Source organism: Corapipo altera, unplaced genomic scaffold (genome assembly GCF_003945725.1).
Source record: "Corapipo altera isolate COAL_440 unplaced genomic scaffold, ASM394572v1 162, whole genome shotgun sequence".
Taxonomy (NCBI): Eukaryota; Metazoa; Chordata; class Aves; order Passeriformes; family Pipridae; genus Corapipo; species Corapipo altera.
Window position 1 is genome coordinate 35,453 of NW_020885091.1, and position 17,243 is coordinate 52,695.

A 17,243-nucleotide genomic window follows, 5' to 3' on the forward strand; every position below is an offset into this window, starting at 1 on the left:
CGGTGCTGGGAGAGAGGGGCGCAGTGCTCTGCGTGCGCGCGGGGCATTGTGGGAGTTGTAGGCGGTGCCGTGTGAGCGCTGAGCGCGGGGGTGCGAGACGCGCGGGGCATTGTGGGAGTTGTAGGCAGTGCCGGGAGTGCAGGGCGGTGTGCTCGGGGCGCGCGCGGGGCGTTGTGGGAGATGTAGGCGGTGCGGCCCTGGCCCGGCTGGAGGTGCGTGAGCGGGGCCTTGGGGAGCGGGGCGGGGGACTCTGTGAGGGCTCTGCGTAAGCGGTCGCTGTGAGGGAGCCGTGTGAGGGGGCCCTGTGAGGGATCCAGGGATCCCTGTAAGGGCTCCGTGTAAGGGGTCGCGGTGAGGGGGCTGTGTGAGGGCTCTCTGTGAGGGATCCCTGTAATGGGTCCGTGACGGGTCCCTGTGAGGGCTCTCTCTCTGTGAGGGCCCCGTGAGGGGTCGCTGTGAGGGGGGTCCCGCTCGGCCCCGTCCCGCCCCCCTTCTCCTCAGCGGCCCCGCCGGGCAGCCCGAGGGTTTAGGTCCGGCTTTGTGCCTTGAAACCAGCCCGGCCACGGCTGTGGGGGGACCCAGACCGGGCTGGGGCCAGGGGGCTGAGGGGGCAGAGTCACCCCTGCCCTGCCGGGGTGCCCTCCAGGGGTGACAGGGACACGAAGGGGTTGTGGTCACTGCCCTCTGCTCACCCCTGGCAGAGGGGGGGCAGTTGGGGTGTTTTCTGGCAGTTTGGGGGTGTGGAGGGTGGCCGGTGACAGTGTGGGGTGAGAGGGAGAGTGGTGTGCACCTCATAAATCATGGAATTATGGGATGATTTGTGTGGGAAGGGACCTTAAAGCCCATCTCATTCCCACCCCCTGCCATGGGCAGGGACACCTCCCACTAGCCCAGGTTGCTCCAAGCCCCGTCCAACCTGACCTTGGACACTTCCAGGGATCCAGGGGCAGCCACAGCTGCTCTGTGCCAGAGGACCCTCAAGCTCCAGAGGCCTCGGGAACAGTGAGATGTGGCCCCATGTGGCAGAACAGAAGTGGGAACATTCCCTTTTGCCACCTTCTCCTCGTGTTTTTCTCTGTTTAACCTCAGTAAGGGCAGAGGGGTCCCAGGGTGGCTCCAGCACAGATGGGACAGGGAGGCAAATTTGGGGTTAGGAAAGCAGGACAGACACTGGGGACTCAGGAATCCTAAAATTGAAGCTGTTCCCCCTCAGGGTTGTTGTTAAATGAGCATCTACACGAAATTCCAGAGCAGACCCTCAAGTGACTCTGCTCTGTCGTTTTGTTTGTCTCACCCACTCAGAAATAGCACAAGGTCTGGCTGCAGAGTCACTTCTCCTGTTTTATTTATGTTTGGTTCTCTCATGCAGTGACTGTGGGGATCTGTGGGATTTTTTCTGGGTTAGGGAAAAGCCTCTGCTCGTGCTGGAAGCCTGGAATGTGCCTGACACATTCCTGTGCTCTGTGTGTGGTGTTATACCTTTGGAATTACAGAATATCCTGAGCTGGGAGGGACCCTAGAGGATCATCCAGTCCAACTCCTGGCCCTGCACAGACACCCAACAGTCCCACCCCGTCCCTCAGAGCATTGTCCAAACCCTCCTGGAGCTCTGGCAGCCTTGGGGCTGTGCCCACTGCCCTGGGGAGCCTGGGCAGTGCCCAAACAGCCTCTGGGGGAAGAAGCTTTGCCTGAGATCCAACCTGAGCCTGCCCTGACACAGCTCCAGCTGTTCCCTGGCTGCTGTCCCTGCTCACAGAGCAGAGGTTGGAAAAGCTCAGTTGTTATTTTTCAAATGTAACTGCTCAGGATTATCTCAGACAAATCTCCCCAACAGCCTGTGAGTTGCTGCCACCGGGCAGGTTTGTGTATGGTCAGACTGGTGTTGATCCCAAATCGAGCCCTGGATTTCCAGAGGAAGGTGTCCCTGCCCATGGAAGGGGGTGGAATGAGATGAGCTTTGAGGTGCCTTCCAACCCAACCCATTCCATGAAGATTCCACCTGGACAAGGGGGAATGGCTTCCCACTGCCAGAGGGCAGGGTTAGGTGGGATATTGGGAAGGAATTGTTCCCTGTGAGGTGGGGAAGGGCTGGGCTTGAATTCCCAGAGAAGCTGTGGCTGCCTCTGGATCCCTGGAAGTGTCCAAGGCCAGGTTGGACGGGGCTTGGAGCAGCTTGGGCTGGTGGGAGGTGTCCCTGCCCATGGCAGGGGGTGGGATGGGATGGGCTTTAAGGTCCCTTCCCACCCAAAGCATTCCATGATTCCATGATTTACTCCAGGTAAATGGAAAGCAGGACCTGTCCCTCTGTCACTGGAAGGTGCCAGCAGACTCTGCTGCCAGCCCAAGGCTCCCTGCAGATCTGAGCCCATTTAAATTGGCAGCTGAGTGTCATAAGCTTGACACTTGGGTTTAATTAACTTCACATCTGCCTGGATATCCAAAGTGGCTGGAATGGCCCCAGGCCTGGGCTGTGAGAAGGCAGGAAATTGAGGTCAGAGCCCAGCAGCAGCTCTTGGGGTTCCACCCAGGCCCAGACGAGTCCGTGTGTGCCCATTTCAGGGTCACCTTCCTCCCCCTGCCCGGTGAGACACCCCCCAAGAGTCCTGGATAAAATCTGTAGCTGGCACAGAGCAACGTGGAGTGTTTTGGCAGCAGCTGGAGAAGGGACAGTGTGGGATGGTGCACGGGAGATCTTGGTTGGAGTGGTCCCAAGCCCCTCACTGGCTGTGCCACACCTGGGAGGTGCCTCAGTGCTCCAGGAGGCACAGCAGAGGAGCTGTGTTACACTTTTATACAAGGCAAAGCCCCTGTGGGGTTTTTTGTGCTTGCATTTGTTCAGGGACTCTTTCCAGCTGGCCCAGAGCCTGTCTGGGAGTGTTTGTGGCTGTGGAGGGTCCGGGGGTCTCAGCTCCTCAATTCAGTTGCAAATCAGGGTCTGGAGATGTTGAGAGGAAGCAGCTACATTTACTTTATTTCATAATGGCCAAGATGGATTTAATTAGGAACTATCTCTGTTCACAGCTGAATAATGCTCTTTGTTTATGGCTGGAGCCGTTTGGGGAGATGGAAATAGGCTGGTGCTGCTCAGAAGCAGCTTTGATTCCTCTGGACCCGCCGAGCGCTGGTGCTGCAGAGAGTTGGCAGAATCCAGCCAGATTTCCATGCAGTGGAATCCTTAAAAAGATGGGAATAAGTGTTGGGTGTGATCACTGGAGGGGCAATCTCGGTGAGAATCCAACGCTCCTCTAATTGCTTTGCTCATTCCTTCGTCCCCTGCAATGGGAATTGCTTGGAGAGTTTGGGAGCAGGCAGCTGTGGGATCTGCCTGGAATCTGTAGGAGCTTTCTGCCTTGTTTTTTTTTTTTGGGGGGGGGGGGGGGGGGGGTGGGGGTTTTTTTTTTTTTTTGGGGGGGGGGGGAGGAGGGGAAGGAGCTTCTGCAATTATTGCTGTCGGGGTGATGAAAGGGAAAGTTTGAAACCTGATTTCAAAGGCTGGCTGCTGCTGGGCTTCCGCAGGCACAATTCCCTGGGAGAGCTCTGGAAACTTGTGTGGGACCACTGCGGAATCTCATTTGTTTTCCCTGTTTGCAGCATCTCTGCTTCTGCAGAGATGGAGTGCAGGAGCCAGAGCTGAGACAGGGAGCTTTTTATGTCACCAGGAACTTTGGGAGACTGTGGAATGAGATGTGAAAGAGGGATTTTTCGGTACTCAGAAGCAGAGCCTGCCAGTGGGCCAGACATTTTCCCTTTGGATTCCAGCAGCCCCACCACAGTGCAGCAAAGCTGGCTGGAAAACTCTGGGATGATCCAGTGAAGGATGAGGGAATTTATGGATCCCTGTTCATTTAACAGAACTTGGGTTTGGTTTCTTGGGCTGCAGCAGGACAGTTTCAGACCTTAAGCCCTACGGAGCTGTTACAAATTCCATGCAGGAGCCAGGTTTGTGGATCAAGTTTGACCACCTCCAACAAGGTATTTCACCTGGAGAATCATGGAGTGGTTTGGGTGGGTTGGGACCTTAAAGCTCATCCAGTGCCACCCCCTGCCATGGGCAGGGACACCTTCCACCAGCCCAGGTTGCTCCAAACCCCGTCCAGCCTGGCCTTGGACACTTCCAGGGATCCAGGGGCAGCCACAGCTTCTCTGGGCAACCTGGGCCAGGGCCTCCCCACCCTCACAGCCAACAATTCCTTCCCAATCTCCCATCTCTCCCTGCCCTCTGGCAGTGGGAAGCCATTCCCTGTGTCCTGTCCCTCCATCCCTTGTCCCCAGTCCCTCTCCAGCTCTCCTGGAGCCCCTTTAGGCCCTGCAAGGGGCTCTCAGCTCTCCCTGGAGCCTCCTCTTGTCCAGGTGAACCCCCCCAGCTCTCCCAGCCTGGCTCCAGAGCAGAGGGGCTCCAGCCCTGGCAGCATCTCCGGGGCCTCCTCTGGACTCTCTCCAGCAGCTCCACGTCCTCCCTGTGCTGTTCCCAGGGCTGGAGCAGCTCTGCAGGGGGGTCTCACCCGAGGGGGCAGAGGGGCAGAATCCCCCCTGCCCTGCTGCCCACGCTGGGGGATCAGCCCAGGGCACGGGGGGGTTCTGGGTGCTGGGGCAGGTCCAACCCCTCACCCACCAAGGAAAGGACCTTAAACCAACGAGGTTTCCAGTCCCGTTGGAGTCTCTGAGTGTTTCACCTTCAGTGTGGAGGTTTTCAAACCGACTCAAAACAATCAGAAAAGTATTCCATCAAATGCAGCTGGAGGCAGCTTCACTTGTGGTCTGAGGCCTCAGAGATTTCCAGCAATTTGCCTTTGAAGCAGCAGTTCTGGGGAGCAGGGAGTGTGGTGCCTGGGTGGATGGATGGATGGATGGATGGATGGATGGATGGATGGATGGCAGGAGGCTTGGCAGCCCTGCCTGAGCTCGGCACGCTGGACTCTGAGGGATTGCCTGGAGTTCTGCTCTTCCTGCAGAGCCTGAGGAATCATCTGGGAGGCTGTGATTGATTCTGGCCCTGTTTTATTTAGAAAATCTTTATTTCTTGCGCTGCTCCCCGTGCCATTTTTTAAATGCATTCGGCTGTCAAGGTGTCAAAACGTGGAGAGTTGCTTTTGGAGTTTATCTCCCAGTCCATCCATCTTTGGCTTTCATCAGGTGCCTTCATATCCTGCAGGAAGGAACTTGCAGCTCCTTCAGGGTGTCTGTGGCACCTCCAGCAGGGATATCCCACGGCATGGGTGCCTCAAAGGTAAAACACAGGCTGACCTCACCTGGAGCATGGATGGGAGCTCCCAAATTCTGTCCTGTCTCTCCTCAGTTCTCCTCGTCAGAGTCTCCAGGCTACACCTACATGTGTGATGTGCTTCCCTCTTCCCTGGGGGAGAAGGACCAGGAATCTCCAGGTTGTTTTCAGTGGCTGTGGAGCTGGGGTTCTTTTTTCCTGGCTGTAGGGCTGGTGTGACCTTAGTTCTGTGCTCGAGGCAGACGCACCTTGGTGCCACAGGCTGGGGAGGGTGAGGGGAGCAGGCCGTGATGTGCAGGGCAAAAGGGGTGTCTGGGTGGGCTGAAGGCAATGTTATGTCCTGTGGTGTTTGCAGTGCAGCTTCCCACCTGCAGGACAGGTGAGACCAGCTTTTGTTTTATCTTTGAGGATAAAACAAGTATCTTTGCTGAGTTCCTTCCTTTCCTTGCTGAGGTGGACACGAGGGAATTTCCTTCCTCCTAAATGGCAGCTCGTGAAGATTGTGGTTCAAGGTCCCCAGGACCTCCAGCTCCTGTTTGCACCCTGGATGGTTTCTGGTGCACCTTCCCTGGAGCTGTTGGCTCTCTGGATCTCTGTTTTGTGTGATCTGGACACAGGGAAGGAGAATTCTTCCAGCAGAGCTGTTGCTGCTTTGTGACAGAGATAAATGCAGATCCAAGCCTTGTCTCCCATGTGCAGGCAGCAGATCCTGCCCCAGCAGCCTGTGATGGACAAGGATATAAACTGTTGGGTCTCAGCTCTCTCTCTGTCTGCCAAGCCCAAGTGATTTGAGTTCTCCTCCTTTGGAAGCAGGCGCTGTAAATCCTGGATCCTCCGTTCCCGTGGCTGGGTGCCGAGGAACTGCCTGATGGTTCCCAGGCCGTGCTGAGGCTGCTCTGCCAGCACAGAGATGGGGAAAAGGTACTTCTGTGACTACTGTGACAGGTCCTTCCAGGACAACCTGCACAACAGGAAGAAACACCTCAATGGAGTGCAGCATCTCCGGGCTAAGAGAGTCTGGTACGACTTATTCCGAGGTGGGTGCTCCCAGCTGTCTGCCACTCCCTTCCTGGGGCTGGGGAGGGAATGGATGAGGTGGGGCAGTGGGAATAGAAAATAAATCAGCACTGGTGGTTTATACACACTGATGACTCTGTGTGCCCTGATGCTGTTGCGTCGAGCAGTTGCAGAGGCAAAACGGAGACAGGCTCTGACTCGTCTCCCTTGTGAGTGCCACCTGAGGAATGGGGTGGGAATGTGCATCCAGGGTCTGAGAAGAGAGCAGGGCAGTGCATTCTGGCTGTAGCAAAGACTGAGTTTGGGCTCAGCTGGCTGTGAGACCATTGCCTGTGTGTTCCTGTGCTTCCTTGTGGTTCCTGAGCTGTTTGGGACAGGGCAGGGTGTTGCTGGGCACGGGGTCTTCACCTGCTCTCAGCCGTTGTCTCCCCAGATGCCGCCGCTATCCTGCAGGAGGAGCAAACCAAGAAACCCTGTCGGAAGTTCCTGCAGACAGGTGAGGAGTTCTGAGGTGCAAATAAGTCCCTGAGCTCCAGCAGCTCCTTGGAGAGCCAGCCCAAGGCTGGAGTGAGGGGCTTGGCCCTGTGTGTCCAGCATCCAGCTCGGAGGGGGGATGGAAGTGGAGCCTGGGTTTGCCTGCCCAAGGCAGGATCTCCTGTGGGCAGGTCTCACAATGCTCTGTGGCTTTTCCGAGTTTGGAAAAGACCTTTAACATCACCAAGTGCACCCATCAACCCAGCACCACCATGTTCACCCTTAAACCACGTCTTCAAGTGCCACATCCACAAGTGTGTTTTTTAAACACTTCCAGGGGTGGTGACTCCTCCATTCCAATGCTTTACAACCCTTTCCATGAAAATTTTTTTCCTGATATCTAACCTAGTGGATTTGGAAATTGAAATTTGAATTTCCAAATCTCCCCATTTGTTCCAGGACAGTGTGATTTTGGGTCCAACTGCAGATTTTCCCACATGACAGAGCAGGACCTGGAGAAGCTGAGTGCTCAAGTTCAAGGTGAGTCCTCCAAAGAGGAAATGTCCAGGGGTCTCCTTGGAGGGGCAGTTGCTGCAGGGGGGGTTGTGCAGGCTGTGATCCTGCAGGGAGCCAGCAGAGCACGGATCCCTCGTGCCTTCCAGTGCTGTGTGAGCCTGGAGCCCGGGAATGCTGCTGTTTGTCATGTGCTCCCTGCTCTGGAGCTGCTGGCACAGACACAAACCTGGAGCTGGGCTGTGCTGTTACCACTTGGCAGCAAGAGTCTGGAGTGGGCTTTGTGAACCCTCGGGGTTTTACTCAGTCAGGGAATAAAAACTGTCAGCAGCAGAGGGCACTGGTACATCACTTCCCCTTAAATTTATGGATTGGATTTCCCCCCACTCCTCTGCCACTACCAGGGAGCTGCTGCTTCCACCTGTGGGAAGAGCTGGCCTGCTGTGGGGCTGTGCTGAGGACAGGACAGGGGGTCTTGGATCCAGGAATGGCCTCTGCTCGTGTGGCTTTGGTGGAACTGAGGTGTGGGCAGAGGGTGGGTGGCACCTGCTCCCTGCTGGGAGTCTCCAGAGAACTTCTGAGCTTTCTCGTTCTGGGACTACCACTTCTTTTCCCTAAAAGGGGTGACAGCTCTGTTTTCTTCATAGTGGTTGGAGAAAATCCCAGAATCATGGGATGGTTTGGGTTGGAAGGACCTTAAAGCCCGTGTAGTGCCACCCCCTGCCATGGGCAGGGACACCTCCCACCAGCCCAGGTTGCTCCAAGCCCCGTCCAACCTGGCCTTGGACACTCCCAGGGAGTGTGAGTGAGGTGATGGTGAGAACTTGTGGAATGGTTGAGATCTCTGCTGGAGATCATCTGGTCCCAACCTGCCCTTGCTCCAAGCAGGATGAACTCAAGCAGGGTGCTCAGGAGCACTTCCAGTTGTGTTTTGAATATCTCCAAGGCTGGAAACTCTGCAGCCTCTGTGGGCAACCTGAGCCAGTGTTTGACTATGTTCACAATAAAAAATGTGTATTTTTTTAAATACTTAAATGGACATTCCTTAAGGAAATTCCTGTATTTTGGGTTGTGCCCATTGTCTCTTGCCTTTGATGGATTCCCTCCAGTGTGTCCAGTACAGGGAGCCCAGCACTGGGCACAGAACTCAGACATGGCCTCACAGTCCTCCTTGACCTGCTCCCAGTGCAGCCCAGCTTGGAGCAGCCCTCGTGCCCCCCCTGCTCCCTGGAGCCAGCTGTTGGTCTGCCAATAGTCTGGAAAAACCAGGCTGAAGTTGGAAGTGTGTGTGTGAGATGCGAGATGTTGGGGGGTGTGGGTTAGAGCCTCTCCCGGCCCCCTGCGGGATCCGATCTGGGGAGGCAGAGCTCGGGGAGGGCACCACGGAGCTGTTCCAGCGCTCTCCGTGCCGAGTCAGTGTGTGACTCCCCGGGGTGACTCTGGATCGATCTCTGATCCACGCTGGAATTGAATAAACCTCCGCGGGGACGGAGTGCTCCAGCCCTCCCCAGAGAGCAGTGCCTCCAGTCCAGCCCAAACCCTCTCCCTCCCGCTCCCTGCCGGGCCCCGGGGGCGGCACAGGGTGTCAGGAGCCTGCGGCGTTCCCGGTCGGTGCCGGCTGTGCCTGCGGGGGAAGCGGGAGCTCCTTGGAGCGGAGCGGAGCTGCCGGGGAAGGCTGGCAGCTCCTGTGCGCTCGGGCAGCTTCCCCCGCCAATTACCCTGCTTATTGAATATTGACTGCAGTCAAACGGGCCGGCTCGGGGCGCTGGGTTGGCTGCCGGGAGCCGCGTCCGGAGGGATTCCTTGGAAACCTTGTATTTGTGTTAGGAGTAAAACATTTAATTTACCAATTAGCCCTGAAGAGCGCTGGCCGGGGAGCGGGGGGTGCCTGGTTGGGCAGTTCAGTCCTCACCTCTCGTGTGTGTGTGACTCTATGTGTGAGAAGAGCATCACACAGACCCTCTCTGGGACCAGAGAGCTTGGAGGGGTTTGGTGGAGGGACAGGCCCAGCAGGACTCGTTGGGGGGGAGAGGTACAGCCCTTACCAGGGACAGCAGGTGCAGGGCTCAGCCGCTGTTGGTGTGACATGGGGACACTGCAGCCGAGGCATCCGTGTCTCAGGTGCTGGGTTGAAGGCAGGCTCGCGTGTGGCAGGTTGTGTTACACACACAGGAGCCCTGATCCTCCATCAGGAAGGTCCCATTTGCATTCCCACCCACTCCTGGGGTTTCTGTGCCATGAGCCATGCCAGGCTGCAGCCAGCAGGATGCCACAGCGTGGGCTGGAGCAGTGCTCTGGATCAGGCTCTCTGTCCACGGAGATTTCCCGGATGGGAGATTTTGACAGGCTTGGAGCCGGGGGTGGTTGGGGGTTTGAGATGAGCAGAGAGGCTGGAAGCTCCAGAGCCTCCCCACCTTGTGCAGAGCCTGGTGTGACCGTGCCGGAGGTGACCAGGCTGGTGGGATAAAGGGAACAGGCTCCTGGTGGGTCCACAATGCTGCTTAACCCCCCTTTCCTCAGCTCTGGTGCAGGCAAAGCCTCGTCTGACTTTTTTTCTAAACTGTGATGACACTTTTTTTGTCATGTAAATATTGAACCTGCCCCTGAGTCTCCGGAGTGTTTGGTGTTGGTAGCTCCCTAACAAGGCACTTTTATCACAGCCAAAGGAAACATTACATTGTCCTTAACATTTGGCCTTTTTAATGCAGGGAGTTCACCCTGTTGTTTGTGTAAGTCTTGTAGGTTAGGTAGGAAAATTTCTGGACGATTCCCTGTTCTAGAACAGCTTGGAGCGTGGCCTACTTTGGCTTCAGCATCTCTGCACCCTGTAGAATAGCCTCATCAAGAAGCAACAGTTTACACCTTCGGCAGGGAGGGAGAGATATTCCCAGCTGTTCCTGCATCAAAGCATTAGCCTGCTGCATCATTCATCAGCCAGACACTTCCAGGCTGTCATTTTAAGTAGAGTCATGTCAGAAAAAGTCACTGTCAAATTGCCATCTTCTTGCTCAGAGTTATTGGCTGCCCCTAATCCGTGTCCGTGGTGCAGGTGGGATCAACCCAGCCCGGGCTCTGATGAGCTCCAGCCAGGCAGGGCTGCGAGGGGAGGGCGAGGGCACAGCTGGGGGAGTGTTTCTGGTGTATCCATGAGATTGGAAGGACATGAGGGACCCTGCTGGGGTGGCTGGAGCCGACTGGTTTAACTGGGCGGTGAGCGGGAGGAGAGCTCACAGTCGGCTGGGAGTGGTAACTTGTTCTGCTGCTCCTGGTGCAGAGATTCATCAGCCTCATCTCTCAGCCACAGTCTGGTGCTGTTCATGTGCTCTAGGGGAGTTTGGGGTCCCACATCACCCCCCCCAGGGAGGCAGCTGAAGGGTTTCATGAGCATCCCTTTGCTGGGTGACCTGCCCGTGCTGTGGGTTCCATCTCTGGGACGGAGTTGAAAAGAACCCCTGGGAAAAGTTGCATGGGAAGGGAAGGTAAATGTGGGCTCCCACTCTGGCATCATTAGAGGTGCTTCACCAGTAGACACTCTGTTAATTGGCTGTAATTAGATTGTGAAACAAACACCACAGTGAGGAGGAGGGGAAGCACCTTCACACCTGCTGCAGCCTGGCCATGTGTGGGGAGGAAGGGCTGGTAAAGGCCTTTCAGAGCTACTTCTTGGAATACCTGTTGGCATTCAGGGGGTGTTTCCAATCTCAGGGTGGGTTTGGTAGTCCCTGGATGAGATGTGTGTGCTCCAGAGGAAGATGAGATGAAAGAATGACCTTTTTGATGGACATGCATCAGGGCAGGAGAGTTGCCTGTCCATGCTGCCCATTTCTGAGCCTGAGGGTCGGAATGCTCCGGAGCAGTAACTCAGAGAGCAGTGATAACAGGGAGCCAGCTGGATATCTTTCTAAGGGGGACACCTGGGGCCTCATTTATCCCAGTGTGAGCCTGGCGTGGTCCCACTGCATGCAGTGAACTCTTCTGGATGGGGCTGTAAGTTGTGGCTGCTCAAGTCCCTGGACTCCCACCAGTTCCTGATGTGGTGCTCAGGCTCCCTGCTCTGAACAGAGGGGCTTCATCTGCTTATGGTGTGTTCTGTGTTGGGCTCTGGAGCTGGATGAAGAGGAAATCTTAGTGGTAGGAAGAAGTGGGAGAGGTTTGTCTCCACAATTTTCTTCCCTGCCTCGTCACAGCCGCTGCTGGTCCCCTTACCAAGGTGGGATGTGCCCAGGTGCTCAGGAGATGGAGATGCCTGGAACAAAGGGAAGTAAGGTGGTCAAGGTTGCCAGGGAAGTCTAACCTGGGAACTGAACCTGGGTACCCCGAGTCTGAGCAGTGCCCAGCTCTCCAGACTGAGAGCTCCCTGGCTCCCTGGCTGGGTGGCTGGGCTCACCCCAGGTAGTTCTGCTGGGGCTTTGATCCTTGGGAACAGCTGTAGGAGCCTGGAACAGCCCTGTCTCCAGCCTTATCAGTGGGTTGCAGAGCAGCACCTGGACATCAGGCCCACAGCAGGCTGTCTGTGGTGGCACCGAGCACATTGTCACCCTCCCAGCAGCACCAGATGAAAAGGCTGGATGACAAATTATCCATCTCCGGCTGCTCATTGTGTAGCACATTCCTGCCATCCTTATTAATATTCAACAGGCAGATGAATAATTGGTTGCCAGCACGAGGATGAAGTGATCCTTCACTCTGCCCAAGCAGTATTAATTTCACACCCTGTCTGGAAAGGTGTAATATTTTCCTTAAACGTGTGACATATGGTGGGTGGGTGTGGAGGGGGCTCCTGGGGGGCACGGCTGCAGCTGGCTCTGCTGGGCTGGCTGATCCCTAAATGGGGTCAGGGATCCCCCGCTGGGCTGGGTGAGCAGGGCAGAGGGCAGTGACACACAGCTGCCTCTGCTTCCCTTTTGTTGTCAGCAGCGTTTGCTTTCCCGAGGGTCACGTTCCCTGTGGTGTTAGGTGGGAAGTTTCCACCAGGCTGGAGATGTGATCGCTGGGAGCGGCTCCTCGTCCCGCCCCGCCTGTCGTGCTGGCAGCAGCGTGGCTGTGGCAGCCACAGTGTCAAGGACTGCTGCTAGACCCTGTTCTCTGGCAGCTCCCTCCCTGCTGCTGGGGACACTGGGCAGTTCTGCTAACTGGGCACCCCTGGAGTTGTGCCCAGTGGGAGGGACTGGTGAGCACTGGGCTGCCCCGCTGGCTCTGTACCCTCCTGCCCGGGGAGGACAGAGTGTCTGCAGGACAGGTTCATGTGCAGGTATCTGCCCCACACAACCCCCCCAGGGTGCTGGAGGGGTTGAAATGTTGGAAGGACCCTCACTGGACAGCAGAGGTTTCCTACTGTTTTTCTTCCTCATTCCTAGCTTGCATGAGAAATATAAGACAAGGAGTAATGGGTTCAGACTGAAAGGGGGGGAATTTAGGTTCGATGTCAGGAGGGAATCCTTCCCTGTGAGGGTGATGAGGCCCTGGCACAGGTTGCCCAGAGAAGCTGTGGCTGCCCCTGGATCCCTGGAAGTGTCCAAGGCCAGGTTGGACGGGGCTTGGAGCAACCTGAGCTAGTGGAAGGTGTCCCTGCCCATGGCAGGGGGTGGGATGGAATGAGCTTTAAGGTCCCTTCCCACTCAAAGCTTTCCGTGCTCCAAGTGCAGGAGCTGGTCCCTTGGCTCCCTGTGCCCTGGCTCTGTCCCTGTGCTGGTGGCAGCTCCTGCCCGGGCTCTGCAGGGCTGGGCACGTGTCACAGCGGGCACCGTGACCAGCCCTGACAGCAGCTCTGACATCCCTGTGCCGGCTGTAACTGCTCCCAGAACCTCCCAGGCTCTCCTGGCCTGCCAGGGCTGCAGCCACCCGGACACATGTCCCTGTCACTCCCACCTAATGGGGCAGAGGTGGCACAGTCCCTCCTGCCAGGTGGGAGCAGCTCCAGGCTTGGGGCCAGCCCAGGCTGTTTGAGGCGAGGATGAGGATGATCTGCCCCGGGGGGAGATGTCACTCAGTGCCACCGTGCTGGCTTAGCCCTCGTCCCTGGCTCTGCCTGGCTGGAGCTGTCACCAGGGATGACTCCAAGCGTCAGATGGCAGGAGGGCAGAGGAGGAGGAGGGGCTGCCACTGTTCCATACTCTCTCCACCACAGGAAACCGTGCAGGGTAATGAACAGCAGGTTTAATGGAGTGAAAGGACTGCAGCACCAGGGTCTGGTGGCCTCCCACCCCTCCCTCTGATCCAGCTCTCCCTGATGTCTCCCTCTCTCAACCAGGGGAGAAGAGGCTGAAGGAGCTGCGGCAGGAGGGAGCAGATATCCCACCTGGCACCATCGAGGACTGGCTGGAGAAGAGAGCCCAGAGACTGAGTGCAGCTCAGAGCAACAGGTACAGGAGTCTGGGATCACCCGGGTGTGCTCTGGCTGCTGCTGCTGTGCCTCAGGATGCAGGGGGGGATCCCACAGCAGGGGTGGGATGGGGGAAGGTGCGGGTTTATCAGAGATCCCACTCCATGGGATCGATCATTTAACACCCCTCCAGCACACATGAGGGGCACGTGTGTGGATCCAGCCCTGCCTGCCCGTGTCAGAGACGTGTCCACACGTGTCCCTGCGTGCCAGGGGACAGTCCAGGCCTTGGGAACAAGCCACACCCGAGGGTGCTCCGTGCTGTCTGCAGGGTGCCCAGACACTCCTGCAAGGACAATGCCAGCGTGCTGCCAAGTTATTAATGCAGAGTTTGGTGGCAGGGGCCTGGTCTCATCTGTTGACAGCTCCCCCACCCCTGCCTGCTCTCCCTGCCAGGGGGAGGGTTGGACTGGCTCCTCCTCACAGTATCCACTCGGATTCCGTGCTGGCTGTTTCCCGGCTCACCTGACTGTGCCGCAGGCTTAATGGGATGACATTTGGGCACGTGCCAAATCTCTCTTTTGTTCTTTCTCTGTTTGCTCCTGTCCTCTCCCTGTTTGGCCTGGGCAGGATCTTCCTTCTGCTGCTTGTCTGGGCTTGTTGCTGTGTGATTGTTCTGTCCCTCAGCTCAGCTGCCCTTGGCCTTGCAGTGGTACCCACATTCCAACCCCTACACTTCACTTGCTCATTCTGCTTGTCCTGCCCGTGAATTCCTGGATCTTGGGGTGGATCAGCTCTTACAGAAGATAGCCATCCCTCTTCCCAGAGGGATTTCCTCAGAGGGTCATACTCAGAGGAATGTCCAGACCTTCAGAACTTGGTCCCTGCAGCCTCCGTAGATGCCCAAAATTTCCAGGGTTGTTGCCTTTTCCCCAGCCTTCCTGTCCCTGCAGGCTCAGAAACCATCTGCTACGGGAGCTAAACTCCAACTATTTAAACTTCCCTTCCTCTACCCAGCCTTTCCAGTGCCTGTCCCTGTCACCTCTCTTCTCCCCTTGTGCTCTGCAGCCCCACATTCTCCTTCTGAAGCTGTTCTGCATTGCCAGGGCCTGTTTCCAGCAGGTCCCTGTGCTCCTGGTTCCTGGGAAGTCCATTATGTCCCTCCTGAAAGCTCTTTTAAGGACAAGGAGCTCCCTTTTTCCCCTGCAACCCTCGAGGTTCCTGAAATGTGAGGATCCTTTGCACCACACTGGACCAACAGTCCATGTCCATGTCCAGCTGCCCCACTGCCTTCCACCTTTTCCTATCCTAGCCATTTGGAATCCTCCACCTGCTGCCTGTTTCTCAAGTCAGGCTGTGCCTTTTTTTTCTGGAGAGCTGGGATGGAGCTGCAGGGAGTTCCTGGGGCTTGGAGCACTCTGGGCTAGTGGAAGGTGTTCCTGCCCGTGGCAGGGGTGGAAGGAGATGAGCTTTAAGGTCCTTTCCCACCCAACCAGCCTGTGATTCCATGGTTCTCTTGGCAGTGGAGCTCTGCCAGGGTGGGATTGATTTTTACCCTGATTTCCAAGGGAAACAGAGAGTGTTGATTTCCATCAGAAACAAAACTTGCTGATTTCCATCAGAAGAGGGTCTGAGGCCTCAAAGTCTCCAAGATACCACAGGTTTCATGAGCCTGGGAGAGGCCAAAGGGGAGGGATCCCCTTAACACCTTCTAAGGAAAATACTCTTGACCTTGCTCGACACTGGAGGATCCACATGGGACAACAGCTCCAGCTGTAGGCAAACCTTTGATAGCACTTGTAGCTTATGAGGCCCCAGGGAATTGAGAACCCAGGCAGCATCTTCCCTATTGATTAGTGCTGCTGCTCACGGAGCAGCTCGTTAGGTGATGGCTGTGCTGTTCCACCCTGCAGCATTCCCTTGTCCTGAGCCACAGGGCCAGGCTGTGACACCAAACACCCCTTCCCTGAGGGGCTGCTGTGTGTCCTCACAGTCCTGTCTCAGCCGGGGGATTCTCTGGAGAATCCCCATCCCGGGGATAAACCTTCAGCCGAGTGACTTTGCCCTGTGTTAGTTGGCTGGAAAACACTCCGCTCCTGGAGCTGGCTCTGGGCCAGGGCAGCAGCCCCGCAGGGAGGGGAGGGTGCTGCTGCTCCCTGGAGTTATGTAAAACAGTTTGATTAGGTTTCTCCTGGCATAACAATTAAAAAGATTCATCAGGATCCGAGGCAGAGGCCTGAGAAGCTGCAAGGCTGCTGTCAGGGCTTGTGGGAGAGAACAAATGAGCTTCCTGCACTCAGGAATTAATGGAAAGGGTACGTTTGCCATGAATTTACACCTGCCCGGGTCAAGCTGGAGACGAAGTGATGCTTCTTGCTCTTGCACTTCAGCCCAGTGTGGTGTTTGCAGGGGCCTCAACCAGTAAACCTGAGGGAGAGAGGCAGGGACAAAGTGATTCCCAGGCCGAGGGGCGGAGGAGGAGGAGCCCTGTTCCCTCTGCTGAAGGGTCCTTGGGTGAAAACACCCCGTTGGTTTGGCAGCTCCTCCATTTCCGAGGGGTCCTTGTCCTTTAGGAAGTGCACAGCTGGGCTGGGATTTGGGCTGCTTGGGAAGAAACATCTGCTGGTTCTGTTTGTTCCTCTCCCAGCTCAGCTGTGGGAGGAGTGGGGAGCAGAGGGGACGGGGCCAGCCCTGCTCCCAGCACCCGACTGTGCCTGCTGCCACTGTCCCTCGGGAGGGCTGTGCCTGCTCACCCCCCCTCGGTGCTCCCACCTGAGTTTCCACTGGCAGGCACTGCTTTAGGGAGCACTGGCTGCTGGGGTGGGCTGGGGATGGTTACACAGCCGGCCTGGGGCTGGATTTGGAATGGGGGGCTGGGGATATCCCCACTTGGTGATAACCAAACCCCTCCTCTACTGGAGGGGGCACAGGGAAGCCCAGCCCAAGCCTGGCCTTGCTGCCCAACTGAGACACCCCCCATCTCACCCTGTCCCTTTCCATCTCCCCCTCACAGTGCTCTTCCCGAGAAACCGGCGCCATTCCAGTACCCTCCGGGCTGGCCCCCCGTGCAGGAGCTGCCCCCGTCCCTGCAGGCCCCCCCGCCCGGGGGGTGGCCAGTGCCCCCCACCCTGCAGTGGGGCTGAGGAGGGGCACCCCTGGAGCGTGGCTGGGGCTGGAGTCCTGTCTGTGCCCTTGGAAAGGGACTGAGTTATTTATCTGCACTTTTATACCAATAAAACCCTTCCCCCTCCCTCGCAGCCTGTGCCTGTCCTGTTCCTGCTCTCCCGCAGCCTCCCCTGGGCTCAGCTGCTCCGAGGTTGTCTCCCTGCCTCTGGAATGTGGATCCAGAGCTCCGGCCCTGCTCAGGAGCTGTCTGCTGTCACCTGGAGCAGACATTCCCTGTTTCCCAGGGCAGGATCCATCCCCTTGGAGCACTGCTGTCTGCACTGCCCGCTCTCAGTCCAGCTCCACGCTGGGCTTCATGATCCAGGCTGGAGAAGGGAGCTGCAACCAGGCTTTTGGAATTGATGTTTAATTTCTTGGGTGTTTATGACTTATGCTGGTTCCTGATAAATTCCGGGTGTGAAGCTGCCTGTGTCCAGGAGCTCCTGATGAAGAACCTGGGGAGCCCCCTCAGCCCTGCTCCTGCTCCTGCTGCGCTGGGGGCGAGGGGCAAGGAGGGAAAATATCCCAAGG

At 56.9% G+C, this 17,243-nt stretch overlaps 1 protein-coding gene across 1 annotated transcript; it reads left to right on the plus strand.

Annotated features, from left to right (window-relative positions):
* The first annotated feature begins 84 nt into the window (after positions 1-84).
* Positions 85-16,804, plus strand: ZMAT5 (zinc finger matrin-type 5). The gene is made up of 6 exons (XM_027669585.1): positions 85-212; positions 6,035-6,258; positions 6,672-6,734; positions 7,172-7,252; positions 13,476-13,587; positions 16,561-16,804. The coding sequence occupies exons 2-6, from the start codon at positions 6,132-6,134 to the stop codon at positions 16,688-16,690; spliced, it is 513 nt and encodes a 170-aa protein (XP_027525386.1). The 5' UTR covers positions 85-212; positions 6,035-6,131; the 3' UTR covers positions 16,691-16,804.
* Positions 16,805-17,243: the final 439 nt, after the last annotated feature.

Excerpts from the sequence above, each read along its gene's own strand:
- ZMAT5 (XM_027669585.1), top strand. The coding sequence starts at position 6,132 with ATGGGGAAAAGGTACTTCTGTGACTACTGTGACAGGTCCTTCCAGGAC. Across the intron at positions 7,253-13,475 it reads GCTGAGTGCTCAAGTTCAAG|GGGAGAAGAGGCTGAAGGAG; the intron begins GTGAGTCCTCCA and ends TCTCTCAACCAG. Across the intron at positions 13,588-16,560 it reads AGTGCAGCTCAGAGCAACAG|TGCTCTTCCCGAGAAACCGG; the intron begins GTACAGGAGTCT and ends TCCCCCTCACAG.